Genomic DNA, 15,975 nt, shown 5'->3' on the forward strand with positions numbered 1-15,975 from the left:
TAATTAGTAAGAACTGAACGTTTATTGTCGTTTTAACAACTTATAAATTGTACAGAGTAGTTTTACATAGCTATGTGTTATAAATTATTGTTATAAACCCATTTACAATACATCTTAAATATAAAACTTATGTAAACTAACAATATGTTGCCTTCCTGACTTCCTTTCCGCTTCTCTTTCCTTCTCTCTGCTTCTCTCTGCGTCTCTCCCTTATCTGAATTACAGAATTTTAAAGTACTACTGATTAAATAAAGAAATTCCTTAAGTTTCATTGAAAGGAATGAGTAAAATAAATTATATCTCCCGCTTTGGAGGTAAGAGAGAGAAAGATATACTAGAAAGCTATAAGAGAGAGTGAGACAGATGATACCTACTCTATTCTAGAACCCCTGGCGCCATCTCTGTGAAAAGTGCTCAAACTGGTCGCACATCGTTATCGACAGCGAAGTGAACTACTTATCGACTGGTGGCGCCATCTCTTGAAGGAGTGCGGAAACTATATTGCAACTAGTTTCCGCACTCCTTCAAGAGATGGCGCCACCAGTCGGTAAGTAGTTCACTTCGCTGTCGATAACGATGTGCGACCAGTTTGAGCACTTTCCACAGAGATGGCGCTGGCAGTCTTCTATTACCTGGGCGGGAAATTTGAAAAGCTTATCCATTTATATATTTTTCGTGTAATCTATTCTATTATCCGTGCTCTGAGAACATCTAATTGCTTTAAAAAACTTTTGTATGTCCATTCAGGGAGAACTTTAAAAAATCTACGCACACACTGAAGCACATCACTGTTTAATCGTTGTACGCACAATTAGAGCTGAATATGAAAAAAGAATTAACATCAGAGAATAAAGATGATTAAGTAATAGAAATAAAAGAATAATTTATCTCTTCATAGTTTTCATTCCGTAGAATGATAGATTTACGATGAAAGAGGGCGCTTTAGACTGGTGCGAAACATTTAATTCAAGGATAATATTCAATATGTCGATGTTTTAACCTGTATGATGCATTAAGGACCGTTGGTTTTATGTGGACATAATTATTGAACCGTTGAGTTTCTAAAATTGTGGCTCGCATCTTTCAATGCACGCATTGAAAAGTAATAATTAACAAAACGGAACAACCACAATTTTGTGTCTCTTAAAATGTACTCTAACCCTTTTTTTCTACACAGATACTAAATACATATTACCTAGATTCTAATCCAAGCTCCTTTTCAGTGCCAGGGAACTTATTTCTAAGATGCTTCGTAGCTACGAAGGCGTTCGATTCCTATCGGACAAGCAAATGGTGATATTCGATATTGGTAGCGCATATACAAAGTACGCGAGTTTGGCTTCGTACAGAATAATATACAATATGTTAACGTATAATGATACGCATTGATTTGAAAATAGATTTGGTTACGCTGGCGAGCCTGCTCCACGTGGTATAATAAGAACGGAAGTTAAGTGTCCAGAAACTAAAGAACTTCGAAGGATTTATGATTACACAGATACGGAGGATTTGTATCAATTACTCGTCGAGTTTCTGCACGCTTTATTTTTGAGGTAAAAATTTCCCTTTGTATGTTTTTATCACCTTGTTTCATTTGTTAATTTACAATATTTGATTCGCAGACATGTTGTGATAAGCCCAAAGGACACTAGAATCGTTGTTCTAGAATCTCTGTTAACTCCGACTCAATTTAGGGAGACATTAGCTAAGGTACTATTTAGACACTTTGAAATTGGTTCCCTGTTGCTTCTACCTACTCATTTAGCAACTATTAGTACCTTGGGTGTTAATTCAGCGTTAGTATTGGATGTTGGATACAAAGAAGCTACGCTAATTCCTATTTTCGAGGGTGAACCAATTTTAAAGGCATGGCAGGCTCTTCCTTTGGGTGGTCAAGTTGTTCATCAGTGAGTTAAATATGGAATATCGCTCGATTAATTTGTACAGTATTATCACTAGTTGCTTGATGGCATTTACATTTTCCAAATAGATACTTGATGAAGTCTTTGAAGGAAATATATCCTAATGTAGATATCACAGAAAAACTTGTGGAGGATATAAAAGTAAGAACGTGCTTTGTCACTACGCTAGATAGATCTGCTAAACTAGAAACTGCCGAAGCTCCTGATCCTCCGCCATCGGTCAGATACCCTGGCGTTAAGACTATTAATATACCCGGGGAAATGAGAGAAAAAGCATTTGAATCGTTGTGGGAAAGGGATAATGATAATCTTAGTATACCTACGATGATTCTAGATGCCATAATGCAGGTATAAATATTGTTTGTTTTCTCTCATTTTCCTTTCGTACATCTCCATTTCTTGTTGCAGTGCCCTATAGACACTAGACGAGTTCTAGCAGAAAATATAATCCTGATTGGTGGTACTACAATGACAAAAGGGTTTGCGAGTCGTCTTAAATCCGAGCTTTTAACTCTTGTCAAGAGTAATCTTTATGCCACAAAATTAAAAATTCAAACGTTCATGTTCCACACTGCACCGAGCAAGCCGAATTACACAGCATGGCTAGGCGGTGCTATCTTTGGTAGCGTTGATTTACCATTGAGATGTCTGACAAAAGAGACTTATCTTAAATCTGATCGAGTTCCAGATTGGGTCAGTCTGATAGACAATCAAAGGGATCGTTCACCCGTTTACGAAACCTAAGACAATTTTAAAGACGCTAAGTTCAATAAATGTCTCTTTTGTTTTAACAAAATATCGTATTTCGATCAGCCTATTTATATTTGTATATATAGAATATTAAGAATTTTATTTATTTTTCATTTTTTACGTTTTGTATCATAATCATTGTAATTAATGTCGAATAAACATGATACAAACTTCGAATTTGTTTTATTTATACAAATTGTGTGACAGGGTTCTTGGGACTGAAATATGTTCCAAGGTTTATAAAGTTGTGAGCAACGTAAGCTTCTCATTGAGTTGAAGCTGTGTCTTTATCAATTGTGACAGTGCTACAACCATCAATAAATCTTTTACGTTACTATTAAACATTTCGTCGAATTGATCGCTGGACATTTTGGGCACCGAATGTACCATATCCAAAAGAGCACGACCAACCTGGAATGATATTACTGTTTAAACCAACAGTTTTAAAAAGAAGAACACTCAACAAGTTAAATCTAATCACATACTTGATTATCTGGCGGTTGTTTCCCACTTAACACATCATCAACGTATACGAGCACTTGTTCCAACATGGAAGAAAGTTTCGCGCTAGCTTCCGCTATCTGAGAAAGGTCCATCATGGGTTCAATACCTCCGCCTGTTTTTACCCCAGTTATTTGGGCGTGTGCTGGTAATTGAGTTTTAGAACAAAGCTGTAGCCCAACAACTTCGGGTTCGTAACATGTAATCTAGAAAAGAACGAAAGAACATTTATATTTCTCTTTGCATACACGCACATTATATAAAATATAGCAAGTAAACATACCTGCACTTTAACTGGCGTAAACATAGAACCTTGCTTTCCATTGGGTACTCCTAACGGAACACAGACATACGCTTTGATCGCCATTCTAGTAGTATTTGCTAACGTCGTGTCGACTGTTAAGTGAACAGGGTTATTGCATTCACGAACGTAGTATTCATGAATAACAGAGGAGTGAGTCGTGACCTGTACAAATTACAACCATAAAACATTGCCGCTTTTAACGAAATCCAAGTATAATCCTTATTAATAGCTACCTCATTGCCAGTCGCCCACCATCCAACAATATTCTCCTGCGCATTCACCCTATGATTTAATTCATATAAATCAATTCCATAAGTTAGATCAGCCTCCACTTGACTCTCCGATTCTTTGTGTGGCACGCAAAAACAATTCGTAACTTCGACCATCCCCTTCTCCACGGTACCTGCAACACATTAATTCAGAATAAATAAATGTTCATCACAAACTAACAATACTGCATCGAACCGTTTGCTGCGGTTAACCTAATATCCGAATCGACATTACAATCAGACAGACTTTAAATAGTAAACCTTTTAATCACCTAACAGTGTGCCAATAACACGATGAGATTCCGCTTTGCGACGCTCGTAGGCGTCGACAATTTGGAATAAAACCACAGGATGAACCTTCACAGTTAGGTTAAGCGCCATCGTTCCTCGACTTCTGTCACACACACGATCAAACGGGAATATAGACGGAGCACTAACAGTCACGTCAGCTTTTCCACCTTAAAATACCATTAACATAGAAAGGAACACAGAATTATCGATTCCCATCCAGCTATCCAATAATCATAATCGAAAGTTCAACAGTAATTTAAAATAATCCGCGTAATTATATTTAGCTTTAGTATAGCATTTATTATCTCACTTTATTATAGTACAGTACAATAGTAATTAATTATATTTACCTTCGTAAATAATTCGAAAAGAAAGAGACTTTAAATCGACCCCTTCCGTTCCTGAATTCAAACGCGCCATGTTGCGCTAACCTAACTACCAATCCGGACAGCCGACCAATGGCAAGCAAGAACGTTGTCCAGTGGACGGTTCTCATTGGTCAACTACGTTTAGGTTAGAATCACACGGGTGGGGCGGCAGAATTCAAGTGTTTATCGTATGTACTCGCATTAATTTAAAGGGATAGGCGTGATTCCGATCCAAAACACTCCTCTGACTAGTCCAGTGGGTATAGTTGGTAACACGGTACGTGCGTTGAGCGAAGAGAGCGGAGAGAACGGTACGTGCGCGATAGAAAAAAAAGGAGAAAGAAAGTACTTTATTTTGCGTGAATAGTGCGGGGCGTGATAGCAAATCACACGATGCGATTAAAATTTATATGAATGGAATGTGTTACTGTCATGTAATACATACGTACAATGTCGTATAGACGTCGGGAAGATACAAAGTACTTATTTTTTTTTCACTATTATCATGGGTTCCAGATTGAGGTAAGTGTATCGTTTACTTTTCTATCATTTTTCGATTAACATCGCTGTACGTTACGAGCATTTGATTGCAATCGTTCAGATTCGTTGGACAACGGAAGCGTTGCATTTTTGTCGTGCATAACACTGGTGAAAGTGGCTTGTTCTAGTAGCGCACTGGACGATTGTTTGTTTAAAACTGTATAACATTCTAGAAATCGATGTACTTGTAAATAAGGTTGTTCTATGTTATGTTGAAAGTTATCGTAATGTATTATAAATTTTTAGGGACAATGTACAACATCTCTTTGAGTGTTTCTGCGAGGTCGCCGCACCACTGGGAGAGAAAGCACCTTGGATACTTCAAAAGTACCCAACCTCTTTTCTAGATGAGGAAATACTTAAGTCTGTCCCCAAATTTGCCTATCCGTGTGAGATTGAAAAGTAAGCTCGATGAATCATTTAGTAATGCTACAAAGTATCGTAAATATATATTTTTCTATTTCAAGTATGATGCAATGGTTATTGATTACTCATTAATTTCAGCTTGATGGTGCAGCATTTCTCATTTGTACTCACTAGTATAGACTCGAAATGGACGTTCGGATTTTGTAGACATGATCCGAAGACGGATACAGCTTTAGTAATTTTAAGCGCACTACCGTGGCACGAAATATTTTACAAGTTAGCATATTTGCGTAATAGGATAAGCGAAGAGTAATCTAGACGTGCACAGAGTATATATTTCTTTTTTGTGAACAGGCTTTTAAATAATATTGCAACATTAATGAGCAATGGAACCAGCGAAGATCTCTGGAAATTTTTTGAAACTGTATATAAAAGTCCAGTCCCCATTCCTGGTAGTTCTATCTCTATTCCAGTACCAAATTCTAAAGTGGTAAGCAGCTTGATTATATTAATGTACAGTTAAATATATAAGCGTACCTGTCCTGTATGTTAATATCGTTGGTTTTCAGAATTTCCTTTGCCAAAGCCCAAAGCAATTTCAATTACCAAGTATACCTGAAAATGTAAGTGTGAATTAGTTTTAATACCTAGAAGAACAATGTAAACCGTTACAGGGTAATTGTGTATCGTTTCAGAGAAATTTGACCGAATATTATAGCGCTGTCGATGCTCACAATATGATGATTATATTTGCTTCAATGTTATACGAACGGCGAATCATCTTTACTTCGAAACGCCTTTCAAGATTAAGCGCTTGTGTTCAGGCATGCAATGCTTTAATTTATCCAATGATTTGGCAGCATATATATATACCTGTTTTACCGCTATCCTTAATCGATTATTTATTGGCACCGATGCCGTTCCTAATAGGTGTACCTACTCCAACACTTCAGGTAGTGTCACCTGCATTTAATAGCATGGATTGATTGTAAAGTGAACAACTATCACTTTTATTGTATTTTTAACATTTTAAATGTGTTACGATTCCTTAGAGAGTACGAAAGAGCGACCTGGGAGAAGTAGTTATATTGGACGCCGATATTAACAGCATAGAATCGCCGTTTCAAGATTTGGAATCGTTACCTCAGGACGTAGTTCGTATAAAACTATACTTTTACTCGTGGAATAACGATGTTATTCTTAAGAATCGGAACACATCTTAAATAATAAAATAAAGAGTTTCTTTGTCCCAGGTGACAAACTTGAAGAAGGCATTACGTAACAGATCTGCATTGCTCGGAGACGGCGTATCGAGGGCATTTTTACGAGCGCTAGTGCAATTAACAGCTGGCTATAGAGACGCATTAACGCTAGAGCAAGGACAAAGTATTACTTTTAATCAGAATGCATTTGTGGAGAGCAGGCCATCTTCGATGCAACCTTTTTTACGAAAAATGTTGGAGTTACAGATATTTCAACAAGTATTTCGACCAAGTACCATTTACGTATTGGATTATTAAATGTATCGCGAATAAAACATAGAAATTGATTTTAGTTTATAGAAGAAAGACTGAATATGCTTAATTCAGGACTTGGCTTCTCAGATGAATTCGAAATGGAAGCCTGCAGTTACTCAGCCAAGTCCGGTAGCAAATTTATGCAGCAGTATCGGGAATGGACGTACGCTATGCGGAAAGAAAGCTCAGCATTTTTCCGTAGTGTAAAAGATAAGGTACGTGAATTCCATTTATAACGCGATTTCTGTTTTAAAGTATTCTCATAAAGACCGACATTCGAATTAAGATGCGTAAAAGCAAATTATTTTTTTGTCTTTTTGATCGCCTTCGATTCCAGGCCAATCCAGCTGTAAAATATGCAGTTAAATCAGTAAGTTTAGTATGCAAATTACAGTAAATTAGCTATTCTTTCATATTGTATATTATTCATTTTACTGCACTAATGTACGCGCGCTTAAAAATGCTAATAAAATTCTCTTCTCTCTATAAAAAGAGGTCTCAGAGGATTAACTAGCTTTGTTGGTAATAAAAATTATATTTATAGGTAAAAGACAAAGGGAAGGACATGAAAACGGCGTACAAAGGATTAAAATGGAAAGGTATGGTAAACTTTGGTGGATTTAGCTTTGCAAAATAAATCGAGTAATGTTTGAGTAGAATTCTTGTTCTGTTCCGAGGACGATCAAATAGGAGCGAGACTAGTATAAGATTTCATCAACCAAGATCTGCACCTAGCTCACCTACATCAGACAGACGGCCTATCGATTTTACATCTCCGTCGAAATCACCGAATGGTTTTACGGCTACTACTAGTTATAGGAAAGATCTTCGAATACGTAATAATAATTTTACCGAATCTAGGTGAGTCTTCATCGTTCTATCATATCCCTTTCCTTTCTCTTCTTTTAACATCGATTTCTTGTTTTTTAATCGTCATTACAGAGGAGGGAAACAATATTCGCCTTTAAGCCCTAGTTCTCCAGAAGAAACGGATTCCCCGCCAGAAAGGATGAACATCGATCTTGTGCAAGAACTCCGTCATGTCATTTTTCCAAATACGCCACCCGTTGATAGAACAGTATGTACATTTTTAATTATAATTAATTACATATATAAATCATAAAGATATTTAATAAGTAGTTTGTATAATTGTCGATAGCTTATACAGCATCTCTGTTTACTTCAAGCATTCTAGCATCAGCAGCATAAAAACATCTCTTTGCAGTCTAAATGTATTGTAATGCTTATTGTGATTTGTAATCGTGTAAACAACATCATTTTAGCATGACAATGATTCACAGACGAATGTACATATATATATATATATATATCGAAACAAGTGCGAACTATACGTATATATCAGTGCATGTATCATATGTGTAAAGTAATGCAATATGTACATTTTTTTTATTTGTATCATACATTAAAATATTTACATATCGATATGGTTCTAGCACATATTATATACAGAAAGTCGTATTCATTTCTTTTTTTTCTTTTTTCATTCAACGAGTATAAGAATATTTCGTGCATCACTTTCAGTTGAAACCAGTACGCAGTTTAGACAGTTTGAGACCTGCATGGACTGGGCATATACGGCACGGCCCTTCACCTAGTACAGTTGTCGCAAATCCAACTGTTACGTCCTCTCCCTCAAAAACTATATCCACCAATGTTTTTACCACCACCTTGAATAGTTCTGATCAGCCGAATACTTTGTTAAACCCCAACGATACGACAAATTCTCAGATTAGCACGAACAATAAACCATTTCCATTTAATTCTTTAGCTTTGAAGTCGACTAAAACGGTAGAGGAAACCGACAAAGCATCGCTTCTACCCGTTTTAGAGAAATGTATTGACAGTGCACAGTTCAGTAACTTTTTACACGAAATTCATACGAACAAATTCACGAAATACAATTCTTCCTTGTATTCTCAAAGTGTAGATACAAAGCAATGTAGCAATCTTTCGGAAGGATCTACAAAGAATTCTACATTTTACACTGATAGCATTTTTTCGAATTATGATTCCAATTCTGAACTAAAAGAGAATGATCCTTTTGATACCAGTAAAGTGTTCATGCCCTCCTATTTAAAACGACCAATCTTCCAAGCTACAAATGCATCGTTGCCTGTTAATTGTCACGTTCCATCCCATGCATACAATAGTACATCTCGTCCTGCATACCCAAAGGTAAACGTCATCATTCATTATTTATTTTCTGAGTTTACATTCGCTTTATTTCCACGATCACTCTGTAGCCATTTTAACATATGTTCTTGAACGCTAATTCCTTTCTGCGACCGATGTCTTAAAGAATCTATTGTTCTATTTAAAGAAAAAAACAGATTATTCTAATTTGTTGAAAAAGATTGAACTTACTTATTCTAAAACTTGTTGAAAGGATCAGACTTTGTGATATTTTTTAACAAGTCACTTTTGCTGCTGTTTACAGGGGTCTCCCGAAGTGCCAGATTTAATTAGATTAGATTCGACAACAAGCAACGATGATTTCGATCCCCTGCTTTCTAAGCCATCAGAATTCGCGAGTTCCAAACAAATGACTCAATCATTACATATTCCTGAGATGGGTGAAGGTCTTAGCAATCCATTATATCCTTACTTTCAACCGCTGCACAAAAATAACGATAAGCAACAAAAGTCTTCTGATAACGTTGGTGATTTAGATTTGCTTCAAGCATACGGCTTGGATTTTAACAAATTTAGCATAAGCAACGGTGATTCGTCATCAAAAAATTCTACAGTATGCAACACATCCGAAAGCAGTATTAGTATGGATAACACGTTCAGCTTAACACTGAATGCGCCTGCCATTAAGTCCCAAAACAATTGGACAAAATTTGAATAAGTAATGAATTCGATTACTATTCACATATCACAATTGTACATATAATGTTAATACTGGCTTTTTTCGTTTCCTTTGTTTTCTTTTTTTTTTGTTATTCATGTAAACACAAGCGTCACCAACTGTCTAGAAGAACATAGTTGTGAATAGAAGTTTTACAATAACACGATAATATAGTTGAATGAACTTCTAATATCTTAGCCATTAAATAGTCAAAGGAAAATACAATAATTCGGCTTTGTAGTATAAATATAAAACTACGTTCTTATACATTTTTTATATCGAGAACTGATAAAATAAGAGCTATAATAGCCTAGGGTCTGATTCTGTGCAATTTCAAAAAGTCATTATTTCTTCAATGTTAATTGTAAATTTCTGTATAAATTTCGTTTTAATCTGAATAAGAAATTCAGCTACAAACAAAGATCTGATAAGAAGATATTTAATATCATTTAAATGAATTCGTGAAGCATTTATGCATATTAATGTTGTAATAAACATGTAAAATTTAAGTAACACAATAGTGGATACTAATAGAGTAATAGCTACGTAATTTGCATCGTATAATTCATTTTTTTTTGAACATGCACATTTTCATGTATTATCTCGACAAAATATAATTGATCATTATCAGTATTTAATGGAAATAATCAGAACAAATGAAGTATGATATTGAAATTATTATCTTATCTTTGTTAGATTTTGAATATATTAAATTTAATAGTTGTTGCATTTATTGGTAATGCTTTTTAATAAATAAATACAAAAAGTAATTATTGATAATTTAAAGCTACGATTATTTATCTTTCCTACCTCGATCTTCCCACTTAATTATATAAAATTGCCCTTTAAGAAATACTTAAAAATTCGATCTCAATCATTATTCTTCGAATGAGTTTCGAGGAATATATCCCATTATCAATAGAGTCTATTCTAATCTACAAAAATAGAGTAGAAGGAACAAGGATGTTGAAGCATTTTGGCGAAATATAATTTAATAAATAAGAAGATAATACGAGTATGAAATTCTGAAACCTAAAAGATTGATTATGCATTACATTGCTCGTAACGCTGATAATGCATCGGTAATACGTTGTAATTCTCCTTCGCTATTTATTAGTTTCTCTTTGTTACTATTTTGCACGTCCAGAGGTACTTTAGTATCGTAATGAGGAACTTCCATAGCCTGTTTGGTTTTGAGTATGATATCTACCAACTGCGTCTCCCTTTTGCTAAGTTTCTCTAGCTCCTTTTTCGTATCGATCAAACCCTTAAATGTGTACAAATAATTTATAATGAAAGGAAACTGTTTAATGTTCGGTATGAGTAATCGTTTGTAATGTATTTCGATAATACCTCTAATACTAGATGTATTTGAACTTTATCCGTAACAGTAACGATAGCACATCCTTTCGGTGGTTCAGTTGTATGAAGAATAGAATAGGCAAGGGTTTCGATCAACAGCCGATATTCTAGAAGCTTGTCTTTCAAGTCATTACTGTCGCATACTAAATATGCTTCAGTCTTTACTTTATTTGGTATATTGTATGTTGCACGTGCTGATCGTACATTTTTTATTAATTTGTTAGCGAAATCAACATCTTTCTCTATTTCCTCGTTCCTCCACGGACACTACAGAACAACCACACAACTTAACATTTTTATCCATAAGAGAAATTATCGTGAAACGAATGAAAATAATTGTTAATACCTCTGAAACTTCTGGGTATGGACTAACACAAATGCTAGGATAAAGCTGTTCTTTGCGAGGTAAACGTTGATAAAGTTCTTCAGTTATAAACGGCATAAATGGACTTAACAATCTTAATCCTACGTCTAGTGTTTTAAGTAAGGTACATCTAGCTGCATACTTTCTCTCATTATCGTTACTTTGAAATACTGGTTTCAAATACTCCTAAATAGTAATTGGTTTTGATTAGTAACAATCACGTAACAGCTTTCTACTCACTATTCGATTATGTACAAACCAAATAAACGTCGCATAAATCGTACAACCAGAGATTGTAACAAGCAGTAGTGGCGGTCGGAAAATCATACTGTGCCATTGCTTCATCACAGGTTTTCACTGCGTAACTGACACGAGAAAGCATCCAAGAATCTATATTTGTCTCGCCATGTAACTAATGACACCAATAAATCCCAACAAACATACTGTTATTTAACTAACAATAAACGCAATGGTTTCATTTGAAGTTTTCATATCTATTGAAATATAATTTACCTGCTCCCTGCTACTACGACTGTGATGGTCTCCTTTACAACTACACAGAGGTAATATTTTAGATTCTTCAACGCGAAACACAGATTGTTCTTGCTCGTTATAAGATGCCACGTGCTTATACCAACGATGTAGATGAGAATACTTTGTTAAATCAGCATTTAATCTCGTAAAAGTTTGGTAGGCTTTTGCGTCGATTTGCGAAGGACTATATCCATCTAAATAAGGATAATCTGCCAAATAATTATTCAACGCCTCTTGCACGCATATTTCTCCCAAGGTACTCTGGTACCAATCGTTATTACCTATTATGTTATCATTCTGTATATCATTATTTGCCTGTAAAAGGGATCATGCATGTTTCGTAACAGATTTAATGATACGTTCTAAACCGATAGTAAAGCGATAGTAAATTTTACCAATTGAACGTCTCCGTTGTAATCGAAATTAGAATTCAGATACATCAGAGAAAATTTTGCCGCGTTCCATATTTTGTTACAAAAAAATCGATATCCTTGTACACGCAGAATATCAAGATTAATATCACGACCCTGCATTGTATAAGCACAAAGTGCGAACCTTAAAGCATCGGTTCCACATTCGGGAATTCCTTGCGGGTAGTCACGTTTCTGCCCTTCCATAGCATGTTTAAGTTCTTTTGGATCCAAATTTGAATCCATTAATTGTTTATGAAGATTCTAATTAAAATAAATATTAAATCTTAGGTGTAAAGAACCGTAAATTAAGATGGTAGATAAAATATACCTCTAATGATATCCCGTTAATAACATCCATAGGATCTATGACATTTCCCAATGATTTGCTCATTTTTCTTCCGTGAGCATCTCGTACCATAGCGTGTAAGTATACTTCTCTGTAAAAGCGTCCTTTTACATACAGATCCGTTTAATTATGCAAAAGTCAGATACAAGAGTAAAACGTGTACACACCTAAATGGTAGTTTCCCCAACAATTTTTGACCTAAGAACACCATTCTTGCCACCCAAAAGAATAAGATATCATGCCCAGTTTCTAATAATGTACCAGGATAAAATGCTTCAAGTTCTTCTGTCTAACAGGTAGGTTCATTTCATTTCGCATATTACCGTAGGACACATGAAATAATTCTTTTCTTTTACATACCTTATCTGGCCACCCAAATATCGAAAACGGAAACAATCCTGAAGAAAACCATGTATCTAGTACGTCAGGATCTTGTTCAACAATAATGTTATCTACAGTTGTATTCAATCGTTCAGCAGCCTTCTCCTTAGCTTCATTTTCTGAATGCGCACTCACCCAATAATCGTCATCTACCTATGTAAATAATATAAATTTGTGTGATAAAGCGCATTTTAACGTTTCTTGAGATTACCTTAATATTTTCGGTTTTATTGATTATTTTAACATAGTAGGCAGGAATACGATGACCCCACCATAACTGACGAGATATACACCAGTCTCTTATATTTTCCATCCAATGATACCAAATTTTTTTGTACTGATCTGGAATAATTTTCAGTTCACCAGTTTTTACTGCATCCATTGCTTTCGCGGCCATTTCACCACATTTTATATACCTAACAATAAAAACGATAACTACTTTCACTTCCTTAAGAATGCCTCTATCATTAAAACAAGTATTAAATTTACCATTGAGGTTTCATTAAAGGTTCAACCACATCCTTAGATCTACTACATATTGGCACAATCATAGGATTATCCTTAATTTCAACAAATAGATTTCTTGCCGTTAATTCTTTTATTATAGCCTTTCTAGCATGGAATCGTTTCATTCCCTAGATAAAAGAATGTTTAAAATAACATTAGCTAATTTTCACGAATAAAATAACTAAATGTATCATCCATGAAAAATGTAACAAACCGTAAATTGTCCGTAATCTCCAATAACATTCCCATTGTCATCAAAGATTGTAATAAATGGTAAATCATGTCTCTTTCCTACTTCATAATCATTAGGATCATGAGCCGGTGTGATTTTTACAGCACCTGTAAAAGTTTTAATCTTGTAATTAACGAAAAAGCTTTGTATTAAATGAATATATGAATGAAAATATGCTTACCCGTTCCAAACTCCATTTCAACAAACTCATCGGCTATAATTGGTAACTTTCTATTACAGAATGGATGCTCTACATACTTTCCAATGAACTGAGCATACCTGGCATCTTTTGGATGAACAGCAATTGCTGTGTCTCCAAGCATTGTTTCAATACGGGTAGTAGCTACTATTATTCTCTCCTCTGAATCTATCAATTTATATGCAAACAATACTAAAACTCCAAATTCTACTTTCTCTTGATAGCCAGGTATTGAAAGCATCGTCCGGCTAGTTAATTCAAGTTTATCAACCTATAAAAATATCATGAAAAGGATTAGATAATTGGATAAATTTAATTACATAGGTTGAAAAATGATTCTTCAATTGAAGATACTTACCTCTATATCAGAAATGGCACTTTTTAGCGTACAAGACCAATTGACCAAGCGATTGCTTCTATAAATTACACCCTCGTCGTGCAATCTTACAAATGCTTCTGTAACAGCACGGCACAGTTTTGGGTCCATTGTGAAGCAAGCTCGGTCCCAGTCAAATGAACCACCCAACTTTTTTAATTGCAAGCAAATTCTGTTTCCTTTTCTAACATATACACATGTACATTGTCACTTACAAGTCTGTCATATTATATTCAAATTATACATAATCTCTTTCTCCCTTCATTCACATACTTACTCCTCTTTCCACTTCCAAACTTTTTCTATGAAATTCTCCCTTCCTATATCATGACGTGTCTTTTGTTCCTCCTTCCAAAGTTTCTTTTCTACGACCACTTGAGTAGCAATACCTGCATGGTCGTAACCAGGATTCCATAGCGTTGTACGTCCTTTCATACGATTCCTTGTAAATTATGAAAATCTCCTTGATGAAACTATCCACATATAGCCGAATTATAAGAAATCGAGGATGAAAGAAACGATATATCTTTCAATGATTATACATACTTTACAATATATATTAAACAGTACAATCGAAGCATTATTTTACCATCTTGTAATAGCATCTTCTACGGCATTGGTTAAAGCGTGTCCAAGGTGAAGAAACCCAGTTACATTAGGAGGAGGGATCACCATGACAAACTTCCCCTTAGGATTTACTTCCGATATACTCTTTCTCTGTAATCAATGTCACAAAGGACAAACTCTTAAAGAAATTACATAACAGAGGTCAAGAAAACATACTTTCAAACTGATACATTACAAAATCTGTATCGTTTTTGGCTACGTACACCATACTCAGGTTTAAAGAAGCCTTGTTTCTCCCACCATGTATACCAAGCAGCTTCAACATACTTAGGATTGTATGCGTCTGGCATCGTACACGTAACATCCTTCTTTTCTCCTGCGGGTGTGTTTATTGTATACACAGCCGACTCTTTGTTCTCCTTTTTCTTTTCAATCTTCTGAAACGTAAATCGTATACCGATCGTAGAAGTTCATTGCCAGGCTACATTTACAAGTATAAATACGAATCACGCTTAATTAATTTTAAACCAAAGACCATATGGACGAGAAAAAGGTAGTGCTAGAAGAAAACTGAGAAAATCCTGAGAATCAAAGCATCGTCCTCTCACCTCATTCTTTTCTTTCACTTTCACAGGTTTGTCACTTTCCTTCTTTTCTTGTTTCTGTTTAAATTTCTCCAACTTCGCCTGTTTCTTCGCCTCTTTCTGCAGTTGTTTCGCACTCTTCTGCGGGACATCGGCCGTCCCGTTGATTTCTTCGCTTTTTACGTCGACCATCTCGCCGATCTTACTTTATATTCCTTTTGTATTAACAATTTCTCAGATACGAATATCCGTGTCGACTGATGACACACTTTGAAAAATTACAACGTCAACCACGCGCTTTCTCTGCACCGTTCGACTCGCATCCAGCCATTCACAGATCACAAACGTCTAATAGAAACAGACACGTAGGGTTAGGTGTTCCTGTCGCTCGACGCAAGATGGCGCGGAAA

The 15,975-nt window shown here is 35.4% G+C and overlaps 4 protein-coding genes across 8 annotated transcripts; 2 read left to right on the forward strand and 2 right to left on the reverse strand.

The window, feature by feature from the left end:
• Window positions 1-1,196: 1,196 nt before the first annotated feature.
• On the forward strand, window positions 1,197-2,849 carry Arp10 (Actin-related protein 10). The gene is made up of 5 exons (XM_076900802.1): window positions 1,197-1,325; window positions 1,401-1,553; window positions 1,623-1,907; window positions 1,991-2,270; window positions 2,331-2,849. The coding sequence occupies exons 1-5, from the start codon at window positions 1,246-1,248 to the stop codon at window positions 2,664-2,666; spliced, it is 1,134 nt and encodes a 377-aa protein (XP_076756917.1). The 5' UTR covers window positions 1,197-1,245; the 3' UTR covers window positions 2,667-2,849.
• On the reverse strand, window positions 2,841-4,168 carry Eif3f1 (eukaryotic translation initiation factor 3 subunit f1). 2 transcript variants are annotated; one of them, XM_076900807.1, is made up of 5 exons: window positions 4,019-4,168; window positions 3,711-3,880; window positions 3,457-3,639; window positions 3,158-3,379; window positions 2,841-3,083 (listed from the first exon to the last, which is right to left on the reverse strand). In XM_076900807.1, the coding sequence occupies exons 1-5, from the start codon at window positions 4,125-4,127 to the stop codon at window positions 2,910-2,912; spliced, it is 858 nt and encodes a 285-aa protein (XP_076756922.1). In that variant the 5' UTR covers window positions 4,128-4,168; the 3' UTR covers window positions 2,841-2,909. The 2 variants fall into 2 exon arrangements, with proteins under 2 accessions (XP_076756922.1, XP_076756923.1); XM_076900808.1 differs by having other exon boundaries at window positions 4,008-4,143.
• A 505-nt stretch (window positions 4,169-4,673) lies between these two features.
• Window positions 4,674-10,115, forward strand: LOC143427484 (DENN domain-containing protein 1B). 3 transcript variants are annotated; one of them, XM_076901654.1, is made up of 15 exons: window positions 4,674-4,927; window positions 5,192-5,347; window positions 5,450-5,587; window positions 5,666-5,801; window positions 5,881-5,934; window positions 6,007-6,264; window positions 6,364-6,465; window positions 6,565-6,792; window positions 6,867-7,043; window positions 7,166-7,198; window positions 7,373-7,427; window positions 7,506-7,689; window positions 7,771-7,906; window positions 8,371-9,024; window positions 9,287-10,114. In XM_076901654.1, exons 1-15 carry the CDS (start codon window positions 4,911-4,913, stop codon window positions 9,698-9,700), a joined length of 2,742 nt encoding a protein of 913 aa, XP_076757769.1. In that variant the 5' UTR covers window positions 4,674-4,910; the 3' UTR covers window positions 9,701-10,114. The 3 variants fall into 3 exon arrangements, with proteins under 3 accessions (XP_076757769.1, XP_076757770.1, XP_076757771.1); XM_076901655.1 differs by lacking the exon at window positions 7,166-7,198 and having other exon boundaries at window positions 9,287-10,115; XM_076901656.1 differs by lacking the exon at window positions 8,371-9,024 and having other exon boundaries at window positions 4,896-4,927; window positions 9,287-10,112.
• A 559-nt stretch (window positions 10,116-10,674) lies between these two features.
• Window positions 10,675-15,904, reverse strand: Valrs (Valyl-tRNA synthetase). Of its 2 annotated transcripts, XM_076901652.1 has the most exons (18): window positions 15,590-15,904; window positions 15,245-15,418; window positions 15,004-15,131; window positions 14,692-14,856; window positions 14,397-14,598; window positions 14,021-14,309; window positions 13,822-13,946; window positions 13,590-13,735; window positions 13,312-13,516; window positions 13,080-13,253; window positions 12,887-13,008; window positions 12,702-12,810; window positions 12,356-12,634; window positions 11,940-12,275; window positions 11,686-11,838; window positions 11,409-11,612; window positions 11,054-11,329; window positions 10,675-10,967 (listed from the first exon to the last, which is right to left on the reverse strand). In XM_076901652.1, the coding sequence occupies exons 1-18, from the start codon at window positions 15,755-15,757 to the stop codon at window positions 10,752-10,754; spliced, it is 3,471 nt and encodes a 1,156-aa protein (XP_076757767.1). In that variant the 5' UTR covers window positions 15,758-15,904; the 3' UTR covers window positions 10,675-10,751. The 2 variants fall into 2 exon arrangements, with proteins under 2 accessions (XP_076757767.1, XP_076757768.1); XM_076901653.1 differs by lacking the exons at window positions 15,245-15,418; window positions 15,590-15,904 and having other exon boundaries at window positions 14,692-14,887; window positions 15,004-15,115.
• Window positions 15,905-15,975: the final 71 nt, after the last annotated feature.

Source organism: Xylocopa sonorina, chromosome 9, assembly GCF_050948175.1.
Source record: "Xylocopa sonorina isolate GNS202 chromosome 9, iyXylSono1_principal, whole genome shotgun sequence".
NCBI lineage: Eukaryota > Metazoa > Arthropoda > Insecta > Hymenoptera > Apidae > Xylocopa > Xylocopa sonorina.

What these genes read in the sequence shown, in the direction of transcription:
- Arp10 (XM_076900802.1), top strand. Translation starts at nt 1,246, where the DNA reads ATGCTTCGTAGCTACGAAGGCGTTCGATTCCTATCGGACAAGCAAATG. An exon ending in CTGCACGCTTTATTTTTGAG is followed by an intron (nt 1,554 to 1,622) that starts GTAAAAATTTCC and finishes TTTGATTCGCAG; the next exon opens with ACATGTTGTGATAAGCCCAA. An exon ending in GGTGGTCAAGTTGTTCATCA is followed by an intron (nt 1,908 to 1,990) that starts GTGAGTTAAATA and finishes TTTTCCAAATAG; the next exon opens with ATACTTGATGAAGTCTTTGA.
- Eif3f1 (XM_076900807.1), bottom strand. Translation starts at nt 4,127, where the DNA reads ATGGCGCTTAACCTAACTGTGAAGGTTCATCCTGTGGTTTTATTCCAA. An exon ending in TTACGCCAGTTAAAGTGCAG is followed by an intron (nt 3,380 to 3,456) that starts GTATGTTTACTT and finishes GTTCTTTTCTAG; the next exon opens with ATTACATGTTACGAACCCGA. An exon ending in AACAACCGCCAGATAATCAA is followed by an intron (nt 3,084 to 3,157) that starts GTATGTGATTAG and finishes ATATCATTCCAG; the next exon opens with GTTGGTCGTGCTCTTTTGGA.
- Valrs (XM_076901652.1), bottom strand. Translation starts at nt 15,757, where the DNA reads ATGGTCGACGTAAAAAGCGAAGAAATCAACGGGACGGCCGATGTCCCG. An exon ending in ACAACGGAGACGTTCAATTG is followed by an intron (nt 12,276 to 12,355) that starts GTAAAATTTACT and finishes TCCCTTTTACAG; the next exon opens with GCAAATAATGATATACAGAA. An exon ending in ATTTATGCGACGTTTATTTG is followed by an intron (nt 11,613 to 11,685) that starts GTTTGTACATAA and finishes ATTACTATTTAG; the next exon opens with GAGTATTTGAAACCAGTATT.
- LOC143427484 (XM_076901654.1), top strand. An exon ending in TACCAAGTATACCTGAAAAT is followed by an intron (nt 5,935 to 6,006) that starts GTAAGTGTGAAT and finishes GTATCGTTTCAG; the next exon opens with AGAAATTTGACCGAATATTA. An exon ending in TACCTACTCCAACACTTCAG is followed by an intron (nt 6,265 to 6,363) that starts GTAGTGTCACCT and finishes ACGATTCCTTAG; the next exon opens with AGAGTACGAAAGAGCGACCT.